The sequence below is a fragment of the Cyrtonyx montezumae genome, unplaced genomic scaffold (assembly GCF_038088225.1).
Source record: "Cyrtonyx montezumae isolate F1298 unplaced genomic scaffold, pur_monq_1.0 scaffold_0, whole genome shotgun sequence".
Classification (NCBI taxonomy): domain Eukaryota; kingdom Metazoa; phylum Chordata; class Aves; order Galliformes; family Odontophoridae; genus Cyrtonyx; species Cyrtonyx montezumae.
In genome coordinates this window covers 43850616-43872228 of record NW_027071824.1, presented here as the reverse complement: position 1 = coordinate 43872228, position 21613 = coordinate 43850616, and the positions used below count along the sequence as shown (strand labels likewise).

Sequence of the window (21613 nt, the reverse complement as noted above, 5' to 3'; positions counted from 1 at the left end):
ACACGATGCATTCAGGTTATTATTTTTGTACATTTTCAAAGGCTTTACTCTCCTGGGATGATCTGTGGGAAAGTGTGATTTGCTTGATTTCAAAGTCAGGAAAAATTCATGAAATAAAGCAAAGCTAACAAATATCCCAAGCTTTGCATTTTTACAGCTGTTCTACAAGTTTAAGCAGGAACAAATTGCTTTGGTATCAAAATCATGTATAGTTTTCCTGTATTTTGTTTTTTTTAAGATTTATCCTACTAAGATTTAGTTTGCTGTTCACTGTAGTTGAACAGAAGTAATATACTGATCATTTAAAGAGCATTTCAAATGCTACATATTTTGGAAAATATTTCTACTTTAAAAAATACATACATTGAAGAAAAACATAAAAATGCAATCTATTTAGAGTTGGCAGCATTGTTATTATGTAATTATAGGTCTAAAATGTTAGTTGCCATAACAACTTGGAACAGTTCTGTATCCACTATAAATCTTTTCTCTCTCCTCATATGTATGCTTATTTTTAACCCTGTCCTCTTCCTGATGCACTTTTTGCTAGGCAACCTCATTAGCTGAATTTCTACTGTGTCAGATTGGCAGACATTTGCAGGCATTCCCACAGCTAAACAAACGTATTATCCATACACAAGCTGCCAGATGTGCCACATATCTTACAAATGTGGGTTTGCACCACCTTTAATTATGTTCTCTTGGAAGGTAAAAAGTTTCCAAATTTCTCATTCCTTAATAAAGTGCTTAAAGACTTGAAATTACTATAGCATGCCAGTTTCTGCATAGACTTATTGCTATACAGCAAGTCATAAACTTCAAACTTTAAAAACACTAAAATGAAATTATATTTTCCTTCTACAATTATACAAAGTTGTACTATCTCAGAGTACATTAAATCCCTGAAAATTTATCTTACAACTATATTTAAATTAAAAATATAGGCAAAGATTGAAGAAAATTTGAAAAGTTGCTCTTTCCCTCCCTGTCTCTCTCATAAATCTCCAATATTGACACACACGCTACTTATTTGCAGAATTCTCATTATAATGAAAACTCATAACAATTACAGAACTGCCTATGTTGCCCCAGGAAACTATATATAAATTAACGTTACCAACATAAGAAATCTATCAGAAAAAAGAACATGCTAAAATTGTGATTGCAAAAAAGGAGCATAAAATGAAAACATTTTGCTTGAGTTACACTAACTGCGAGTGAAAGTGCCTGCGACAGAAAAGTAACGCAAGAGTCATAACAGCTATGTAACACTTCAGAACAAAATAATTTTTCCAGTGATCTTCCAGTCTTACTTCCAAGAGAGTTCAAGACAAAGACAACTCTGCTTTCACACATAAGGGCCACAAGAATTGAAGACCTAGGCAGTACTTTCAGAGCCAAAAAGCTTCTTTGTTCCACTGTTCAGAAGCAAGAAACCTTATTTAAAATAAGAAGAGTGGGTTAAAAATTTCCACAAAAACATGGAAAGGCTTATGCTGGTAGGGTCTCCTGCTCAAGCAGTGACATCCAGAGCAGGGTGCCCAGGATATCCAGAGAGCTTCTGAAAATCTCCAAGGTGGTGACTCTGGCACAGGTTGCCCACAGATGGTGTAATGTTCTGTCATTCACACAGTTAAAAATAAAAATAAAAAAATAGAAAAATGTTTTCCTTGACATTCAGATGGAACCTCTTGCGTTCCAATTACTGACCACTGGCTCTTGTCCTGACACTAGGCTCTACTGAAAAAAGCCTGGCTCAATCAACTCTGCACTCTCACTTCAGGAATTTATATACACTGGTGAGATCCTCCAACCTCCTATTTCACTGATGCATAACATCAAAAATTTGAGCACATTTAAAGTAACACAGCACTAGTGATAGTCATAGAACCTACCAGATCAAAGAAAGACCATGACTGAAAGGAAAGTACCATGTAATAACTCAATAGTCAAGAGAGAACTCTTGACTAGACTTAACTCTCTTAAAACTAAAAAAATCTTGGTAAAAACACCTAATGGCTTAGTTAGTGATCTAGTCTTTTATTTCATTCAAAAGTAAAAGACAGGCCATGATATTATGAAGCTCAAAGCTCTATGAGACCTGGCCTTTATCACTGCATTACATCAGTTCTACCAGAACAAAATCCAGGCCAGAAAGCTAACCATCTCTCTTCTCCCTCTTTATGATAGGGCCACAAAATCCCTAAACAGAGATAATTAACCTAAAATTCTGTCACACATGACAGCAATATTAACTCTTATCTGTTCTCTGGCTTATTGAACAAAAGGTCCAATTCTTTATGATATGATGTAAAGTACATCTAAAATAAATAAAGAGCAAACAAATCATCTTTCAAACTCCACATACCCCCGTATTTACACTGTGCTCCAGCACATTTACCTACTCATGGACACACTGGTCTTTAGGACTACTTTCTACAAAATTTGTTTGTTGAATAATTTCATGATTTATATTTCAGAGATCATTTAAGAATTCAGTGAATGGCTTACATCTCATTAAAATGACAGAAGATTAGAACTTGGAGTTACATGAAGTGGATAATTCCATCCTTAAGATATTGTGTATATACGTTAATTTAAGCAAACAAACTGATGGCAAGCACTGAAACCATCTTGCTGTAGCTTTGGATGCTCTTTTATTCTATGACCTTGTTCCTATATGCATAAGAACAGTTTAAAACATTACAGGAGAGTGGGAGACATAGGTGAAAGAGTGAGAGAAAAAGGAGAATGGATGGCTAAGAAATGACAAAATACAAAATCAATGCTTTTCATCATTTAGGCAATAAAGTAGAATTAAGAATAGTTACCATTTTAATTAACTCACAAGGTCAAAGAAAAACATCATTATATAAAATTTTTCTTCCTGTTAGAAATTTCCCTTAAATACAGATGCATTAGAAAAGCATGCAAATTAGTTCAGGCTTTTTAAAAATATTTAAACTCACTTACTTATATAATGTAAAAAGATATTCTCTTTCCTATCAATTCCAAACATGGAAAGAATTAGTATACAACTTAAGTTCAGCTCTTTGACCAAAGTTTGGTTCCTTCAGATCTATAGCATATCAAACCTTATAGGAAAACTAGTATGCTCATTACATTACAGAACAAAGACTTTGTTGTGATAATTGATGAATTATAAGTAACTTTTCATTAATGTTTTGCATAAAACATTCCCTAATATTCCTGGAAATGATCCAAGGACAGACTATATAGAAATTCAATTCAGTAACGGAAAATAGAAAATCAAAAATTAAAAAGAAAAGAATAACTTCATTTTCAAACTGGAGTATTCTTTTTTTTTCTGTCTTAAATTTTATTATATTATAAACTTTTAAACAGAATTATAAAATATCTATGAAACCAGACAAAAAATTAACATTCAGTCCACCAGCTTCAGATATTGTAATCTTGTCAACAAAATAACTTCTATTTTCAGTTTAATTGTAGATTTTCTTTCTTCAAATTAAGCTGCTAGATCTCATTCAGAATTATTAGAGAAGTTACTCAACAGTTCTCAAAGTTTTAATTCCAAATTTACACTTTACATTTGAAGAAAGGGTGAAGGCAGAAAGACAAACAGTAGGACAGATGGAAGATTGTAACAGAAAATTATATTTAAAAACCACATGACTCCTTCTCGCAACATGGTGCCGTATCCTGAGCAATTATCTACAGTACTGGGGGAGGTAAACTACAAAATCTTCAGGCAAATCTTTAAATAAATAATAATTTTTGAGGGTATTTTTAAGTATCATAAATTTCAATCCCACAAGATTCTGATTTCCATCATTCTAAGCATCTAAGTGTGGAGTCCTCAGTACAGGAGAGACATAGACCTGCTGGAGCATGTCCACAGGGGGGCACTAAAACGATGCAAGGGATGAAAATCTCCCCTTTGAGGACGAACTGAAAGAGCTGGGGCTGTTCAGCGTGGAGAAGACAGGCCGCCAGGAAGACCTGATAGTGGCCTTCCAGTATCTAAAGAGGGTCTGCAAGAAAGAAAGTGGCAGACTCTTGGTGAGTCTGCTGTGATGGGACAAAGGGAAATGGGTTTAAACTAAATGAGGACAGATTTAGACTGGATGTAAGGGAAAAGGTTGTTTTACAATAAGGGTAGTAAAAAAAAGCACTGGAACAGGTTGCACAGAGAAATGGTGGAAGCCCCATCCCTGGAGATACTCAAGGTCAGGACGGACAGGGCTCCAAGCACTCTGATCTGGCTGTAGGTGTGTCCCTGTTCATTGCAAGGGAGTTGGACCTTTCTAAGGGTCCCTTCAAGCTCAAACAATTCTATGACTTTTTTCTCTGAAAGAAACAGTTTCTTCATTGTTTTTACAATTATTCTTTTCATTTAGGAAAAACACCCTCCTCATAATCATCCTCCTCCTCATTAGGGAGGAATAATTGCATGCACCAGAACAGGCTGGGGGATGACCTGCTGGAGAGGAGCTCTGTAGAGAGGGACCTGGGTGTCCTGGTAGATGACAGGCTGGCCATGAGCCAGCAGTGTGCCCTCCTGGCCAAGAGGGCAATGGCATTCTGGGAGGCATTAAAAAGAGCGTGGCCAGCATGTCAGAGGAGGTGATCCTCCCCCTCTACTCTGCACTGGTGAGGCCTCATCTGGAGTACTGTGTCCAGTTCTGGGCTCACCAGTATAAAAAAGACAGGGATCTCTTGGAAAGAGTCCAGCGCAGGGCCACAAAGATGGTGAAGGGCCTGGAGGATCTCCCCTATGAAGAAAGGCTAAGTGAACTGGGTCTCTTTAGCCTTGAGAAAAGAAGACTGAGAGGGGACCTGATCCAGGTTTATAAATATCTGAGGTGTGGGGGACAAAGTGGCGAGGCCAGACTCTTTTCAGCAGTGTGTGGAGACAGGACAAGGGGGAACAGACAGAAACTGCAGCACAGGAGGTTCTGCACGAATGTGCGCAAGAACTTCTTTACGGTGAGGGTGACGGAGCACTGGCACAGCTGCACAGGGGGCCTGTGGAATCTTCTCAGGAGATATTCAAGACCCGCCTGGACACCTACCTGTGTGACCTGGTGTAGGGAACTGCTTTGGCAGGGGCGTTGGACTCGAACTCTTGAGGTCCCTTCTAACCCCTATGATCCTATGATTTACATTTTAACTAAGATCTCAAATGCAAAACACTACTTTTCAACAATCACAAACATTAGCTAAATATTTTTGCCAGAGATGAATAAGAGCCTGTGTATCATGCTCATAAAAATCTGCACCAGCAGGGCCCACTGTCACCGTCACCACTGCTGGAAAGCATCACCCACTCCCTCACTGCACTCACACACACTGTTTGTCTCCACAAATGTTCAGCAAGCAATGAATGTCAGTGGGTGTCATTTTTTCTGCGTGGAAGAATTCAATTCCACACCTTTGCCTCATAGGCACTTCTATGTCACACCTGCCCCTCTGCTGCCATCTGCCACGTGGCATCAACATGTACTGGAATATCAGTTAGAAGGTTCAGTCTCTACTGCATACCACCAACACTCACCTTTGATGCTGCGAGCCAAAATAATAAAATAGAAGAAATTACTTTTGAAGCAGACCCCAGAAAACTTGAGTAAAACTTCAAATTTATCTTTTCATGTGTTCCTGTAGCGATAGTAGATCCCGATGAGCGATAATCACAGTTTACTTGGGGAACAAAAGTGACACAAATGCTATTATAATTAAGATTTCTGTTAGAAATTGAAGAGATGGAGCAGATGGGGTGCAAGAGACAAACATTCAAATGCAAACACCTTTGTTAATAGGAAGCACGTTAAGAAAAGCTATGAAAGCACATTGAAGATAAATGTTCATCTATTTAAGTCAGGTGTATTTGAAAGTCTCTCCCAGAAGGGAAGTCATTTAATGTCTCCAACCAATCCAGTACTAGTCACTACATGACTCTTAAAAGAGCAACGATTTTCCCCAGTTTCTTTTTCAGAAGTTAACAAGAAACACTTAGCAAAGATCTGTACAGCACTGCTTACCTGTTCTCCTGACAAATCTAATACTTCTAATTTATTCATCGGAGAGAAAAAAAAAAATCCCTCACTAACCATTAACTATGATTTTCATTTGCCTTCTTGTAGCCCATTAACTGATAGTTGAGCAATCTGTTCATATCCCTGATTTAATGAAGGCCTGGTCATGAAAGTATTACATAAGCCACAGCTGTCAAAATGACAAAAAGAGATTATCCTCTGGCTACTCTATCACAAAACGGTTGAAATTCCAAAGTATTACTACTTCTAACACAAACTATCACACATAAAACCCCCAGAATGAGAAAGCTAGGGGTAATGCTAGTACAACTTTGGACAGTTTGATACACTGCTTCTTATACTGCTTCATTATTAAAACCTTATAAAAGTAGTGCTTAAATGTTCGGATATAATACCTAGAGCAGAAGTGCTGTGTCTTATTGCCCATTGCAGCTCCCTCAAGATGTCAACTCCACTTCTTAAAAACCAGACAGAGAAGTATCCATTCTGGCAGGATCAAGTCCTGTCCTTAGTGGCAGGTCCCAGAAGGAATCACACATCTCTGTCTACAGCATTGCTGTGACCTCCCACATTTTAACAGCCAACTAAACCAAGGAAAAGGAAAGAGGTGAAGCACTATGAAGTGTTCTAAGCACATTCACAGCTGTAGTATTCGGTCTTGATGCCACTCTTAGGATCGGCTTGTTGATGCAACGTAATGGAGAATGTGGGGACATCCTCTGAGATCTAAAAACTGGACAAAGCTTGAAGTGAAGGGAAATATGTCTCGGTGAAGGAGATCATTATTCTTTAGCCTAAGTGGCACCCATTTGAATCTTTAACCTGCCTCTGGTTCTTTCTAGTTTGTCAGAATCTGGTTTTGAAGTGAATAATATTACAAGGGTAAATGCTCACTGCAGATGCAATTATATCTGCCGACCAACAATTTTACACTCCAATAGTTATTTACACCCATGCTTGGCTTTAAGACTGCCAGTGACCCCCAAAGATCTTCTCAAATCACTGCTTTTTCAAGTCACAGCGCCACAGATACAGTTAATCATAAATGGCTAACTGAACACAGATATCAAAACAAAAAATATTTTGTTTAAGAAATTAGTTTCATAATAAAGCTACTTTTGACACCACCTTCATCCCATGATATTGCTCTAATGACAATATTGTGTCAACTGTCTTCAGAATGATGCTTTCCTTTAAATGGCATCAAAAATTTTATTTCATTACTTCTCTTAAAAAAGGCCTAGCTCATGCAATGACAATATCACATCGAAGAAGAGGACAAAAAAAAAACAAAAACAAAAAACCCTGCAATATAAAATGTAGCTGATCATAAAAAATATCAAGGGTTTAATTCAAAGGGACCTTTATGCAAACTGTTGTCTCCTGCTCATTTAACATGGATCTATTTTTCAGCAGTTGTTACTGACATCTGAAGTTGTTCTGTGCTTTTTAAAACTATTATTAAATGTGCTTGTTGATTTTTCCTGTTTAATTTGCACTGACTTCATTTTGCAATTATTCATTTATATATTTTTTTATTTTATTTTATTTATCAGCATCCTTGTATGCATTATTTCATAGAGTTACAGAATTGGAAGGGACTCTTGTAGGTCATTTTACTCCACCCTAATGCTCAAACCAAGCTCAAAACAAGAGATGAGCTAGCTAGTTTTAACAACTGTAGGATGGAAATCTCACCCGTTCAGGCATCTGCTTGTGTTTGTCCATACTCGTAGTAAGCTTTTTTTTCCAAAGTATCTAATCAGAATTTCCCCCATTTGAACTTGTGTCTATCATCTCCCATTCTATCACAAGAAGAAAAGAGTGTCTCCTCTTCTTACTTATCCTTTAATCAGGTCATTCTAAACAACAAAAAAGTTCTCCCCAGCCCTCTTCTCCAGGCTGAACAGTCCCAGTTCACTCAGTTTCCCTTGAGCATTCTGTGCTCCAGTCCCCAACCAGCTTAGAAACCCTTTGCTGGATTCAGTACTCCTTGTCCCTCTCATACTAAGGAAGCCCAGAAATGGACAGAGAACTCCAGACACAGCACACTAACGCTGAAAAGCAGGGAAGGACTTTCATGAAGTTCCTGTCAGTCAATTTCTCTAACTCGTTTCTATCACCTGACCAGGTCCCTCCAAATACAATCAGGACCTTCAGCACAATGAAAGTAGTGAACTGCGTTTCCCCCAGTACTGTCCCTTCAGTGATGCCACTACTTCCTGACCACCAGCAGGATTTTGCACCCTGATCACAGCTCTGACTCCAGCCAATTCTCCACTAATATTATGTGAACTGGTGAGACGTTAGCTGTACACTTATAAGAGACTGTCAAAGGCCTAGCTTAAGGTCAAGGTATACAATATAGAGTCCCTTCCTTTCCACACCAAGAAAGCACTAAGACTCCTGAGCATGACTAATCTTTTGCAAAACTATATTGGATCAGATAATACTGCCTTCCATTCTTGTTCTTCACGTGTTTGGAAATGGTTTCTAAAATGATCTGCTCCATCACCTCCTCAGAGCAGCCTGCTATTCCCTTCAACCTCCATATTGCCCATCTCAAGGATGGTGTGATGTTCCATTTTCCCAGGCAAGCAATGCCTCTGCAACCACCCCAACTAGACCCTACATCTGTTTCTATGTGTATGCTCTTCATGCTTGGACTCAGCGAGGAGCAACAGTTTCATCAAAGACAGCTTTCTGCCATGCTTGTTCAGCACTCTGCACATGGCAACAGCTCATCCTTCACGCTCTGAGAGTCTGCCTTTGATCAACCAGCTCTACTGGGCCTCTTTGCCCTTCCAGGCACCTCCCTGCCAAGCAGGTCCCTGAACAGGTCCAAATCTGCTTTTCAAGAGCACAAGACTTGTAATTTTGCTGATCATCTTTTTCACTTCTCTCAGGATTGTAAACTCAAGTCACATGGTCACACAGTTGGTTCAGCTGAGGCTGTCCTCAACCATCATCCAGTAGCTCTTCCTCATTTGTGAGGGTAGCATCTCCCTTAAGTCTGTGATGGTGACACTTTCATCAGCTATATAAAGAAAATTTCATCTACCTTCTGCTCTTGACAGATGAGCTGTAACAGACGCTCAATAATATAACATCACTGGTGTTGATCTATCCTTTGATCCTTACCCATAAGCAATCTTCTGTTTAGTAGTTTTACTACTTTCACTCTCTTTAATATTCATGTAGAATTTATGTAAAAATTTTGATTAAATGAAGATAATTTCATATTTATATAAGTTAGACATGTAAATTAAATTTTGTAAGTATCAGTAAAATGAAAGTATAAGTGTAAGTGAATTTACATAATAACTTTTTTCTTTCCATATTAGATCAGCTGACCATATTGCAAAAATGTATTTATTCTTGAGAGAATAATCTGCTTTTATGTATAAAAGGTTCCTGGTACATGTTGGCCTGCTAATCCTTTAAGCTATGGTATACAGGGCTTTCTATTGAGTAGGCTACATTACCTGATTCAGCAGTTTCATTTTTACAGTCACTTGCTCCTAGGTAACCATCACTTTTTAACTGATGATATCATAATATCCCAAACCCATTTAATGAAGTTCAGCATGAACATATCACAACAAAAATGTTACCAACACAATTGAGAGCTTTGGACTATATACCAATAGAAATCTACAAAGAAGGTACTTAAGGGGTTCGCAATACCTGGGGAGGGTACTTAGGCATGAATCCATATCCACTGCATGATTACTGAGATGAATGGACTCATCTATTGATTTCACACAAGACCTAACCAAGGGCATTTGGCAGGACCACGCAATGAAAAACTTGGGGCTGACAGGGTGGAAATTAGATGGCATTAATCAAGAAAGACAAGCTGCTGCTCACAAACATGTGGCATGACCTAATAACTCCCTGCCAGCCTCATTTTTATGTATCTCCTCCTTCATTCCCTTATGCTGCTGGCTCTGATGCTAGTCAGACTTTTCCACGAGTCAACTCAATTCACAAAGCCAGCTGAATTCAGGAACATAACAGCTACATTTTTTCTGGGATAATTTGTTACATCAGCGCTCAGTAAGCTCTGATGAGAAAAGTTAGAGAAGGTAGCTGAAGCACGAAGGTTGGGAAGAGATGTAGTTAAGCAAAATAATCTCTTTTTAGCAACAGTAATGTGGTAGCCTGTCTCACTGTGAAGCTGCAGCTTAATTGGAAGCCTATATCAGCTTTAAATCTACCTGCAACTGTAGCCTAATTAGAAAGCAGAGCTGTTACTGTCAGTCAGAAGGAAAGGCACAAGAGCACACCCACAAAGCCCAAAGCCAAAGCACTCTGCTCTCAACTCACCAAAACAAAAAAATATATAAAGAGCCCAGGCAAAGCCACCTACTGCCAGCACAAGGGCACTCACTTCTGGAACTGCAAATTTTACTCTGCTGTACATTTTTATCTCCTTTACCAAAGTTTACGAGTTTGGAGATCTCAAAGCAATCAATAAGTTTATTGCAAACACATGCACAGTGGGAGACATGGGTGAATAGAAGGTAAAGGCTGGGTTAGCAGACAGAAGAAGAAAAATTAATAAGAACAGTTTCTTCTACATGAATCTGTTGAGCTTGCGTATCCATCATTCATGGGAATTAGTTAAGAGAAACCAAGAGCACGACAGAAATGCTTAGTTCATATTGTTTGTTGACTTTCTCTAAAATAGTACAGCATGTCTGATTTGTGTTTATACACGGCTAGATTTTCTCCATCAAGGGAGTTAAAAAGAGGTTAGATCCAAGATACAGTAAATAGCTGTTACATACTGATAACTACTCTTTCAGAAAGACAAAAGAAGAGGAAGCTTTTATTTGGCTTTGCTCTATCACTTTTTCTAAACAGTGAAATACTGAGACAGTGATGAAGTACTCAAGAATCCCTTGCTAATCAGCACTTTGGTGCATACATGTTCCACACAACATATTAGATGCATGAAAATAAGCACATCCTCCCAATGCTGTGCAACACTGTCCCAGTGCCAACTGGGTAACAGCTGTAAAGGTGAGCCTCCTCTGCTACTCAGAAACATGAAGTTAGCTGGTATACCCCTGACAGTCCTGCACTGCACATCACAAGTCTATTTAGAAACTGTGCTTTTTTTTCCTATTTGAAAATAGACAGTAATGATGTAAAATGCAAATCAGAGTTAAAAATGCACGATTTAATTCAAGGTTCCTTACTTGCTAGTTTTGGTTACAGTTTAAATCTCACTAAAATCCACCCACCTTTGGACAGAAGTAACACATTTTGGAATGAAAAACTGCTCTGCGTTTTAAAAGGTCATTTAGTTTTTTCTTGTTGTAGAGCATATTATGAATTTAATTTATGAATAGTATTATATAATCTATACTAAAACAATTTTAAACGAGATTACACATCCGGGTTCTGGGGAAGATTAGAAGAGAGGAATAGACCTTTGGATGTTACTGTATCTGAGGCAGCAACATTACCTATAAAACATTCAGAAGTAAACACAAATTTCACTCACAAGACAAAGTAACAACTCTGTCTGTTTCCATACCTTACATATACTCATAGACCTGCTCCTTCTCTAATAAATCCACTACAGTAACTGCTTATTCACAGTATACATATATACATGTAAATGAGCTTAGTGTGACACCCCAATAAGAAAGACTTGCCTTTTCAATGTATTCATATAGAATGATGTGAAATGAAACAAAAAAAAAATCCCAGCCAGAATGTCCCTCCCGCTGAAAGAGAAACAAGTTTTAGTCTGCACATAACAAGCCTGAAAACAGCAATTTGAACATGTATTTGTACAAGGACAGAAATGCCCAAATTAAATATCTCACTGTTTCCCAAACAACTGTCTCATTCGTTCACTATGACTTAAGAAAAAAAAGTTTAAATCAGTCAGATTCTGTTCCATAAAATAATATACTTTTATTCTTACTGCTGCTTTAGTCACCATTAGTAAACCACCAATGATTGCTGCATCAGCAGGGACTTGAAGCAAAAGCACAACAAAGGAACATAAATTACATACTGAGCAGCAAAGGGTTAGAGCTCAGAAATCAATATTTAAGCAGACAGGAAAATTTCAGATAGAACATATGGAAAAATGTGGAGAAGACTCCTCTTTGTTTTGTGCCTGTTAAGTGCCTTCCTGAATTTTACCTCTTCTTAAGTTTTTTTTTGTTGTCAATAGTTTTAGAGGCATTATGTCTTCTTCTGTTTACATTACCTTTGCTTTGGTTATGGGTACACAGATAATACAGATATTTACAATTGTAAAAGAGGTCCTCTAAAACCAGAGGAATTGTGAACACTCTTACATCACACTGCATTTAAAGCAGCTCACAGCTTCACTTACACTTCCCAAGAGGTCCATCTCCCCTGTGACATAAATGAGAAGTTACCTATCCACAGATAATTACTACAACACCTTGCCCTCTGCCTGTCTGATTTCTGGAGATTATTGCTTAACTGTGTTACCTACCACTGTAAGTTACTCATTCTATTACAGGTTTTTCTACCTCATCTTGATTTGACACTCTTATTCTTCATACACAATGGTGTTATTACTTCAGTGCTTCCCCCAAATAGTTCCCATATTGCTTTTACTTTCCCTGTTATAGGTAGTAAAGTTATTTATTTCCCATACAGCTAATACAGTTTCCTCTACATCTCCTACTGGGCAGCCCACAGTTACATTACAGTTTCAATCTGGTATTCATTAGACTACTAAAAATTACACACAGGTGAGTGGGAGGGAAAAATGACAAATAAGGTTTCCAGTCAGGCCAATTTACAGAAATGTCAATGCTGCAGAAAGGAGCAGATAGAAACATGTGAGCAGCAGTAGAAAGAGAAGGCAGAAGGCCATCCAGACTTTCAGGAGACAGGAGCAAAACAAGTACACATGCAGTCCTCATCTTGTATGTGAAGGAGTCCAGCCAAATGGTGCCAAACAAAAGGAACAAAATCACTGGATATGTTTGAACCATGCCATGCTACATGGGCAAGAGCAAGAGATGTGCCCGTGCTCTGAGCCAAACGCAGCCATGTAAGAGAAGCAGCACTACATTAACTCAGACTTGGCCCTGCACTATGTTCCAAGGTAGCCAAAAAACCTAAGGACAGATAAACAGCTGTTATATTTGGGGGATGGGGGGGAAGAAAAAAAACACATAACAAAACACACACGCGCACACATACACACAAAAAAAAACAACAGTTCAGAGAGAAATCAATGGCAGGTCAAGGGCACACTAGCAGTCCACAATACACCAGTACTCATAGCACTCAAAAGCTGGGCTGGCTTGCTCCTTGTCATGCGGGTAACAGGGAGAAACCACACTTTGGCTTCCAGCCTTGCACATTCTGAACTGCAAATGCCACAATAAACTGAAACACCTTCCAAAGTGACAACACGCTATTCAGACTCTTTTTGCCCTTAACACTGAATGGATAGAGCAGTACCATTTTCCTTTTTGCTCACCCTTTGCAATGCTATCAAGATAGCAACTTCAGGTAATGCCTCTTACTGAGTTCCCCCAGGCAGTAACTGACTGCACGTAAAGAATAAAACATTTCCACTTGGAGCAATAAGAGCTGCCCAGAAGTGGTCACAGTGATGACCAGTGTTACCTGAACTTCTTGTGATGCTGAGAAGCAAAGCTAAAGAGCTGCGTAATGGACAAGAACACTTTTAAATGCTAGGACAATGCCAGCATATAGCAGCGTAGCTTTTAGTACCAGCATGGCAGAAGTAGATTTGGCCAAGTTTAACCTACTTCTTTGTATCTCTACCCATAGCAAACATTTTTCAGCTCACTTTAATTACCTCAGAGAAAGAAACGAACTAATATGCTAAACACACTGTATATAGAAAAAAAAAAAGAAGGAAAAAAAACAGTTTTTCAGAAGGCAGCATAGGCAGCATTTTATATAGCTTCCACTGAAGTTTGGATACACTCTGCTCAGAGTATCTGACAAGTTCTAAAACATTTGTGAGAGCAGTAAAATACTGAAAATACAAAAAATGTGAGGCATACAAGCAACAGCAAGTTATTCAAAAACAAATGAGCTTTTTGGAAATCAAGATTTCATGGAAGAATACTATGATGAAACAAAATATAATCTTATAACTTTAAAGGTAAAAACCTTGCTTTCACTAACCCTGTGTCTAGATTTCCAGATTTAAAAAACTGGCCTATCTAAATGTAAAAGAACACAGCCACACACTACGTTATCTATAAAGCCTTCTCTGCGCTCCTCTTCACTTTATACCTTGCTAAGTATTCTTGAGAACAACAGGCAACCCTTGGAATTGGTCAATAGATTGATTAATGCACTGTACTGAGCAAGCCGAACAGGATCAGGATGTTTACAGGTGTTCTTTCAGTAGACATTAATTGCATCGCACTAACAAGATAGGTTTCTTTCTGTTAAAGATGCTACTTACAAATAAAACAGACAAGCAGCCACCCATAAAGGTTACTGAGTAAGAAAAGCAGTCAAATATGCTGTTTCTGATAAAGTACATCAAATTGATTCAGCTCTGTAGTATATTGGCAAGCTAAATGGAAATTATATATATATGTATATATATATATATATATATATATATATATACACACACCAGTTAACTTTTAGGGCCAAGGAGTCTACAAAGAAAAAAAATTCCTAGTTTAAGGAAAGCACATCTACTCCATTACATGAAGAAATATGAATGGAGATAACCAAAAATTCTTACTAGCCTCACACGCAGATCCAAGCTTTTACAGTTTATTCCATACATTATGACTCAGATAAGCTTTCTGTGACCAAACTCTAAACCACTAGCTTCCCAAATTGCCTTTGTCAATACATGGATCAGTAAACAAATTCCCTTGTGAATAGTCCCTCTTATCTACTACCTTTATACTAGTAATGCAATCCATAGAGCTGCAAAACCTTAAAGTCAGTAGACAACTGCTCAGTGGACTGGTAAACTTTGTCAGGCTGTGCTAAAATAGGGAAACATTGGAAAGTGTTGTTTGACTTGTAAAATCACAAATGGCAGTTGATGTTTCCTGGAAGAACACAGGCTTGCAAGTGGGGAGTGAGCTCTGTGTTCCCCAGGTACTTGAAAAGAAATCCTCCTACAAAAGCCTCAGAAGAACCCAGCATTCATCAAGCACTACTTCCCAGTTCACATCTGTCTTACAGCCCACATACATAAAAACATGATTTAAATTTATTCATGGGTTGGTGGTTTCATTTCTACAGGAGAAAATCCAGGCTAAAGAGAAGTAAAAGGCCAAAAGTCTCGTCTATACTATATGACCTACACATTACAGCTTTCTTTCCTAAGCCGCATTCATGCAAAAAAATCTGTATTATAACAAATTTCCTGACCTTCGGGCTCTTCTCTCTCATTTACACACTTCATGAACATGCTGGTACCTGCATAGAAATTCGTTTTGGGTCATGCGGGTGACACAAAAGCTATTTCATTTCTGCAGAAGACAGAACTTAAATGGTGCACAGCTAACCTTCCAGATCACAACAAGTATCTCAGCTCTAATTCATACAGGAAAATTAAAGTTGCATGCAAATTTAAGTGTGTAATTTCTGTATTTCTTTCAGGCACCCCGGAGGTTTATCTAACCTCGGTGCACATAAAATCCACCAGCTTACATACCTCCCTTCATCAGCTCACCAGAGTAATAACTCTTTTTGCAGACACACATCAGTCTGCATCAATAAACTGACCAATTCTTTATCCTTTTTTTCCTCCCACAGTTATTTTTAATCCATACTTGCTCCTTGACCCAATTTGCTGCACAACCACATGCATGTCAGAGCAACTGGGATTACACAGTAACATGAGAATGCATCTGGGAATGACAGGATATGGAAATGAGCAGCCACGGACATTCTGCCTAAAATCCATGCAAAAGCAATTACCATGAAAGTGTGGCTTAAGTCTGCTTGTCAACACACTTGTCGTTTGCATTGCCCTTCATAGTGTATGGTCTCCATTCTGAGTTAACCAAGCAGTCTTCCACTAGGGAGCTGAAAACATCGGCCTAAATCTGAATCCACAACATTTCATTGTTCAGGACTGGGTTTTCATTGATTTATTTTCCAAAGAACACAATTTAGCTTTATTCTTTAAAACTGGGCAACATGCAAGGTCATAAGTCATTTCTGCAAAGTCAAAATTAATTCCTTCAGTATTATTCACTGTAAAAAAATGAATGTTTCATTTGTGAAACAATTTAATACTGAAGCACATCTTCAGAGATGTAATCAGTTTTCCTTTAGTCATGCTAGACAACAAGTGCAACCAGGGACCTTTCCCACTACTATTAATTTACTTACTGCAGATTTATTGAAGACTGACTCACAAAATTACTATATATCCAATCCAGGCACATTATCTATCTGTCTGAAAGATCAGAAATAAGATGTCCATCTCAGGACATTGCTATTGTTGGTTGTAATTTAGGTATTCTTCAAATTGCATTTGTATCCAGGAGGGTAATAGCCCTTACATTAAAAACCCTTCATTAAGTGGTTCCCCATCACACAGGCCATTACAGGCTCTCACGCCCTGACCCTGCATAGCCTCAGAGTAATTCTGCTTTTAACAGGCAAACCAAACAAGGTAAATAATAATCTATCACCTCTAAGGGTAGAAACATCAGTAAATATATTATTAACACAGATAAAACCTCCCCATCACAAACTTCCAGTGACATAAGAAAGCATAATTGTTTATGTTATCTTCTACAAAATGAAGTTATCTGCACAAAATTAATAGTCCTCTAATATAACCAGAAAAAAATCCATATCAAAAATTGGATTACATCTTAATAGCATTCTCTAATTTCTACCTTGTCCTGAACAATGTATAAAATTCATATCTGAAAATGTAGGTCAGCTCTAAAGGACTCATTAGAACATACAGAAGGTGTCTGTATTCGTAAGAGGTTTAAAGACAAGGTAAGCACTATCTACAAAAATACAACACTCAGACATCAACATCACCTCACACAAAATGCTATTTTCGAATTGTGGAACCATTTCTACATAAGGAACAACTAAAAAGACTTGGGCTATTCAACCTAAAATGATGATAGAGAACAGTGTATGTTTTATAGTAAATGCATTAAAAGACAACAACAAAAATCAACCACAATGGAATGGCACAGAGAAAGAGATTAGGAATCATCTTGGCTCACTTCCTATCAAATATAAGACACTAACACACATCAAACAGATAGAGCAGTAAATTAAAAAGAGATTATTCTTCTCATCATCTGTAGAAAACACTGACACTGTTACAGGATCCCATTGTAAGCTGTATAGGAGACCATGGAGAGTAAAGAGAAAACAAGAAGGGAAAAACATTAATTCATTGAGAACATTAGGAACAGAGACAGTTTCTGATTGAGGAAACTCCTTAATACCAAGCAGCAGGAAACAGAGAACATGCTGAGGACTTATCACACACTTGTCTTCCTTAGGCAAGTGCTAACAGACTTTCTCAAAACCAGCCAATCTTCAGCTTAATCTAGTACAGCCACTTTTGTATCACACCATGGACTACAGGAGTTTTCTAAGTTTTTAACAGGTAATCCAAAGGTTTTTAGCATGTAAGCAGCAGTTCCAACAATTTAGAAGTTATTTAAAGCTGTACACAACCACCTGCTCTACACGTTCATTTTATTTCTGAATTAATCATCACATACTGCACTTTTCCCATAACAGAAGTCAAGTGGCTTTTGCCTTCACTGATAATTTGGGAAATGCAATGTAGGTCATTATAAAAAAAAAAAATCTGAAGTTGCATTAATTACTCAGATGTAATTACACTTGTCTTACCAATAATGATTACAATTCTTTCCATTATGAAAAGCTTTCACATTTTCAAGGTCTTCCAAAATGTGTGCCATTAGATCCGCAATTCCTATTTATGCTTTTCCAAAGCAAAACACTGAGTTAAACCTCTCTCTTAAGTCAAAAGAAATAAAATCAAAAGATAACTCAATCCCCAATCTCCCTATTCCCATTTAAAAACTAAAAAAGAAACAAAACAAAGAAAAAAAAAGAGACAAAAAGGACAGGTTAAAGGAAGACATTTTGAAGCTACTGAAAACTAAAAATTGACATTTGAAAATTGAATACAATGTTTTACAACTACAACAGCTCTGGGTGAATCTGACACTATTACAACAGCACTCTTTCTGAGACAAAGGAATACATATTTCTTCTGCTAAAAGCAAGGCTAAGATAGCATAATGTATTCCCAAGAGATGAGGACTCCATGCAGTACAAAGAACAACCAGGAAGAGGACTTCAACATGGGAATTAAGGAGCTTCGTGACCATCAGAAGGATTATACAACTTGAGAAGAGACATAGGGACAACAGTACCTGCCTGAGCACCTCTTTCTCCACTACTCTGATAAACTCTTTTTCTCAGATTGCACAAGAAAAAGAGTAAGTTTACTCCAGTGCATAGGAGATCTCTGGTTTTACCAAAAGCTTAAAAAGACAACATTTTGCAGAAGTCAAAGTAGCAGCAGTTCAATTTTTCCTGTACTAATAGTGCCATATCATTCTGTACTTGGACAACCACTTAATGAGTGGTGCTTTCTAACCTAATCAGGTAAGTGGCAAGGTCAGCCATGCTAAAAAAAACAAACAAAACAAAAAAACCACTTGCATGGCATATTGTTACATGCAGTTATTTCCCTTCTGTCTTCACTCGAACTTCCTAACCTCCTGCTGCTTCACTTTCTGCAAGTCCAACAAAGGAACTCAACATATTTTAGAATGAGAATGTGCTATTCCAAACACAAACCAACTTCAGTACAGGGACACAAAATAGCTCTTAAGTCTGAAGATTGAACTTTTACATGATCTAATCAGATGAGACTGTCTACTTGTACTCTGGATCTCAACTACAAAGCATTAAAATTTTTAAACAGTGATCCAAGAGGTGTTTAATTTCAATAGAAGTAAAAATCAGAGCCTCTTTTGTATCTGCTTGGGATCATTTCCAAAACATCCAATTGTTCTGTTGGATTTTATCAAGTAGCCACAGTCTCACAAACAGCTGTGAAAAAAACTTCCTCCAGAAGAATCTGCATGCTATACCCATAGGAAATGATTCTGTAGAAGAACTGAACAGAAATCAGTTGCCAAATTCAGATAGCACTGTGTCACTTCATCCTTAGGCTTCAGAGTGACAGGTCTGGTGTTTGGGAGATGCAAGAATAAGCTATCTTGTCATTTAGATTCACTCAAAATAAAATTTCTCAAATTGCCATTCTTCCTATACAGGATGTACCTGAAGACTGAGAATACCAGATTTTTATATTTTACAAAGAGCACTGCACTTAAAATACCCACACCATCTTAACAAAGTGCAGAGACTCTGAAAAACAAACTGAAAAGTGACTAATTTCTCCCTTCTTAAGGGAGATATTATTCTGAATTTGTTAATACAAGACTATCAGCACCATGAACATTGATGCTCCAGGCTCCAAAAATTTACACCTGCCTGAAGCATCAAACAGTCCATTAATTACAGCACGGAGCTTGCTTAATACATTAACCTCTTTTGTAAGACGTGTGTCACAGTAACAGACGCTATATGTCAGTGACTCCACAATCAGAGAAATCCAGCTATTTAGTAGTTAGAAAGCAAAATTATGTACACTGACATCCATTAATAATCTGAAACAATACATTAATAGAAGGAAAGAAATGGTTAAGTCGTTAAGTCATTCCTGTGTAGCAATATTTCCCACTCCTCCTTCACACATACTTCACTTCACAAAACCTTTCAGATACAAATAAAATAGCCATGACCTTTTTTCCTCCTCTGCATGATTAATTACTTAATGTACTATTAATTGGAAAACGTAGTTGAATTTCAAATGCTTTCATTTTCTCAGCATATCATACTATCTGGGAAGCACCGATTAAGCTGTTCATCAAAGGTGAGCAGGCAAGGTCATGTAGGCTGTACCTCTTCAGTTATTCATTACCTGTCCTAAATAGTAATTAACAACAGCAATATTTCCATAAATCAAAGCTTTTCTGATTACCTTCAGATGATGATCAGTTTCAGGGGGAAGGGGGGGGGGGGGGGGTAGAACGAGTTTTTGCATTTTCTTTTTTTTTTCTCCCACCATTTATTCTATTACATGCCTGAATTATTCAATCAATACATTAGCTGTCATTTAAGACAGACACTGGAGGTCAACAGGAATTCCATGCAGAACAGAAAAGTTTTCACTTGGTTGGACTAGATGAACTTGTAGGTCCCTTTCCAGCCTAATTTATCTATGAATCCTTTCTCCCTTCCGTACATCTCTCCCACTCTCACTTCAAAAAGGAGATTTCATCTAAGAAGGGCCCCCAATTACCAAGATGTATTGCTATGTCTGTTATTTTTATTTCTTATTACTACCATGAACAAATTTAAAGTGGAGATCACAGAGCACAGCCTTAAGACCATATTTAGTGAAATCTAGAGCTTTTAAATGCAGAAGCCTGTTCTATCAAGGATGTGATTTCTCACCTTGAGGCATCTCAGGTGGCAAATAGTGCGGCTCTTGAGCACTGACATGTACCCAGTCGAAGTCATCATACAAGTCTTGATGGTAGTCGCAGGGCCCCGGACCATCGTCGAAGGTACATCCCCCTAGGGAAGAAAGATGTTATTAGTTACAAATGCTATGCTTATTTAAAAAGTAGAGATCTTCCAAGACTTTTGTCAAGGCATTAGCCCTTGCTGTGCAACTACAGAGCCCACACAGCTTGTAGCACATCTCTCAAAGTTGTCTTCAAATAGCCAAAATCTCCAAGCAGCTCATTCATAAGTGTTCCTCTCTTTGTAAGACATCTCTGCTTCACGCAGACTGTTTTCCCCAAGAGCACACCTTCCATCAGAACACGAATTCATGGGCTAAGCCCAGGAGAAACAGGGCCAAATGTCTACATGACAGAGAACAATGGGCTGTCCAGACCAGGGGAAAACAAAGCAACGTATTAGTCTAGAAAGTAAAAGTTAAGTCAACAATCCTGATGGACTGAAAGAATAAACAATCAAAAGACTCACTACAAGGAAATAAATACTGTGCTCAAAACAAAGGCAGTCAGACAGCACAATTAAAGTTAACTAGAAATGAAATAACTACTGAAGAATGTTTTTGATAATCTTGCTTTATTAAATCAATCTGGTACAACAGAACGCAAATTAAAGGCACTTTACTCTGAAAGGGAATATAGATCTGCCAGAAGGTAGAAAGACACTACAGAGGGACCTGAATAGGTGGACCTGAACTGGATTGATGGGCCACGGTAAACTGAGTTTCATTAGGGCCAAGTGTCAGGTCCTGCATTTTGGTCACAACAACCCCAGGCAACCCTACAGGATTGGGGAGGAGAGGCTGTAAAGCTGCCTGATGGAAAGGGACCTTGGTGTGCTTATGGACAGCCAGCTGAATATGAGCCAGCAATGTGCCCAGGTGGTCAAGAAGGCCAATGGCATCCTGGCTTGTATCAGGAATGGTGTGG

At 38.0% G+C, this 21613-nt stretch overlaps 1 protein-coding gene across 2 annotated transcripts in view; it reads right to left on the bottom strand.

Moving 5' to 3' along the window:
* The window catches only part of PTPRK (protein tyrosine phosphatase receptor type K), a 305334-nt gene extending 284637 nt beyond the window's left edge, over positions 1-20697 (bottom strand). For both annotated transcript variants that reach the window (XM_065734173.1, XM_065734182.1), the window contains exon 1: positions 20616-20697. In XM_065734173.1, the coding sequence (XP_065590245.1) occupies positions 20616-20625 (10 nt within the window). In that variant the 5' untranslated portion in view covers positions 20626-20697. The remainder of the gene's footprint in view (positions 1-20615) is intronic.
* Between the last annotated feature and the right edge of the window lie 916 nt (positions 20698-21613).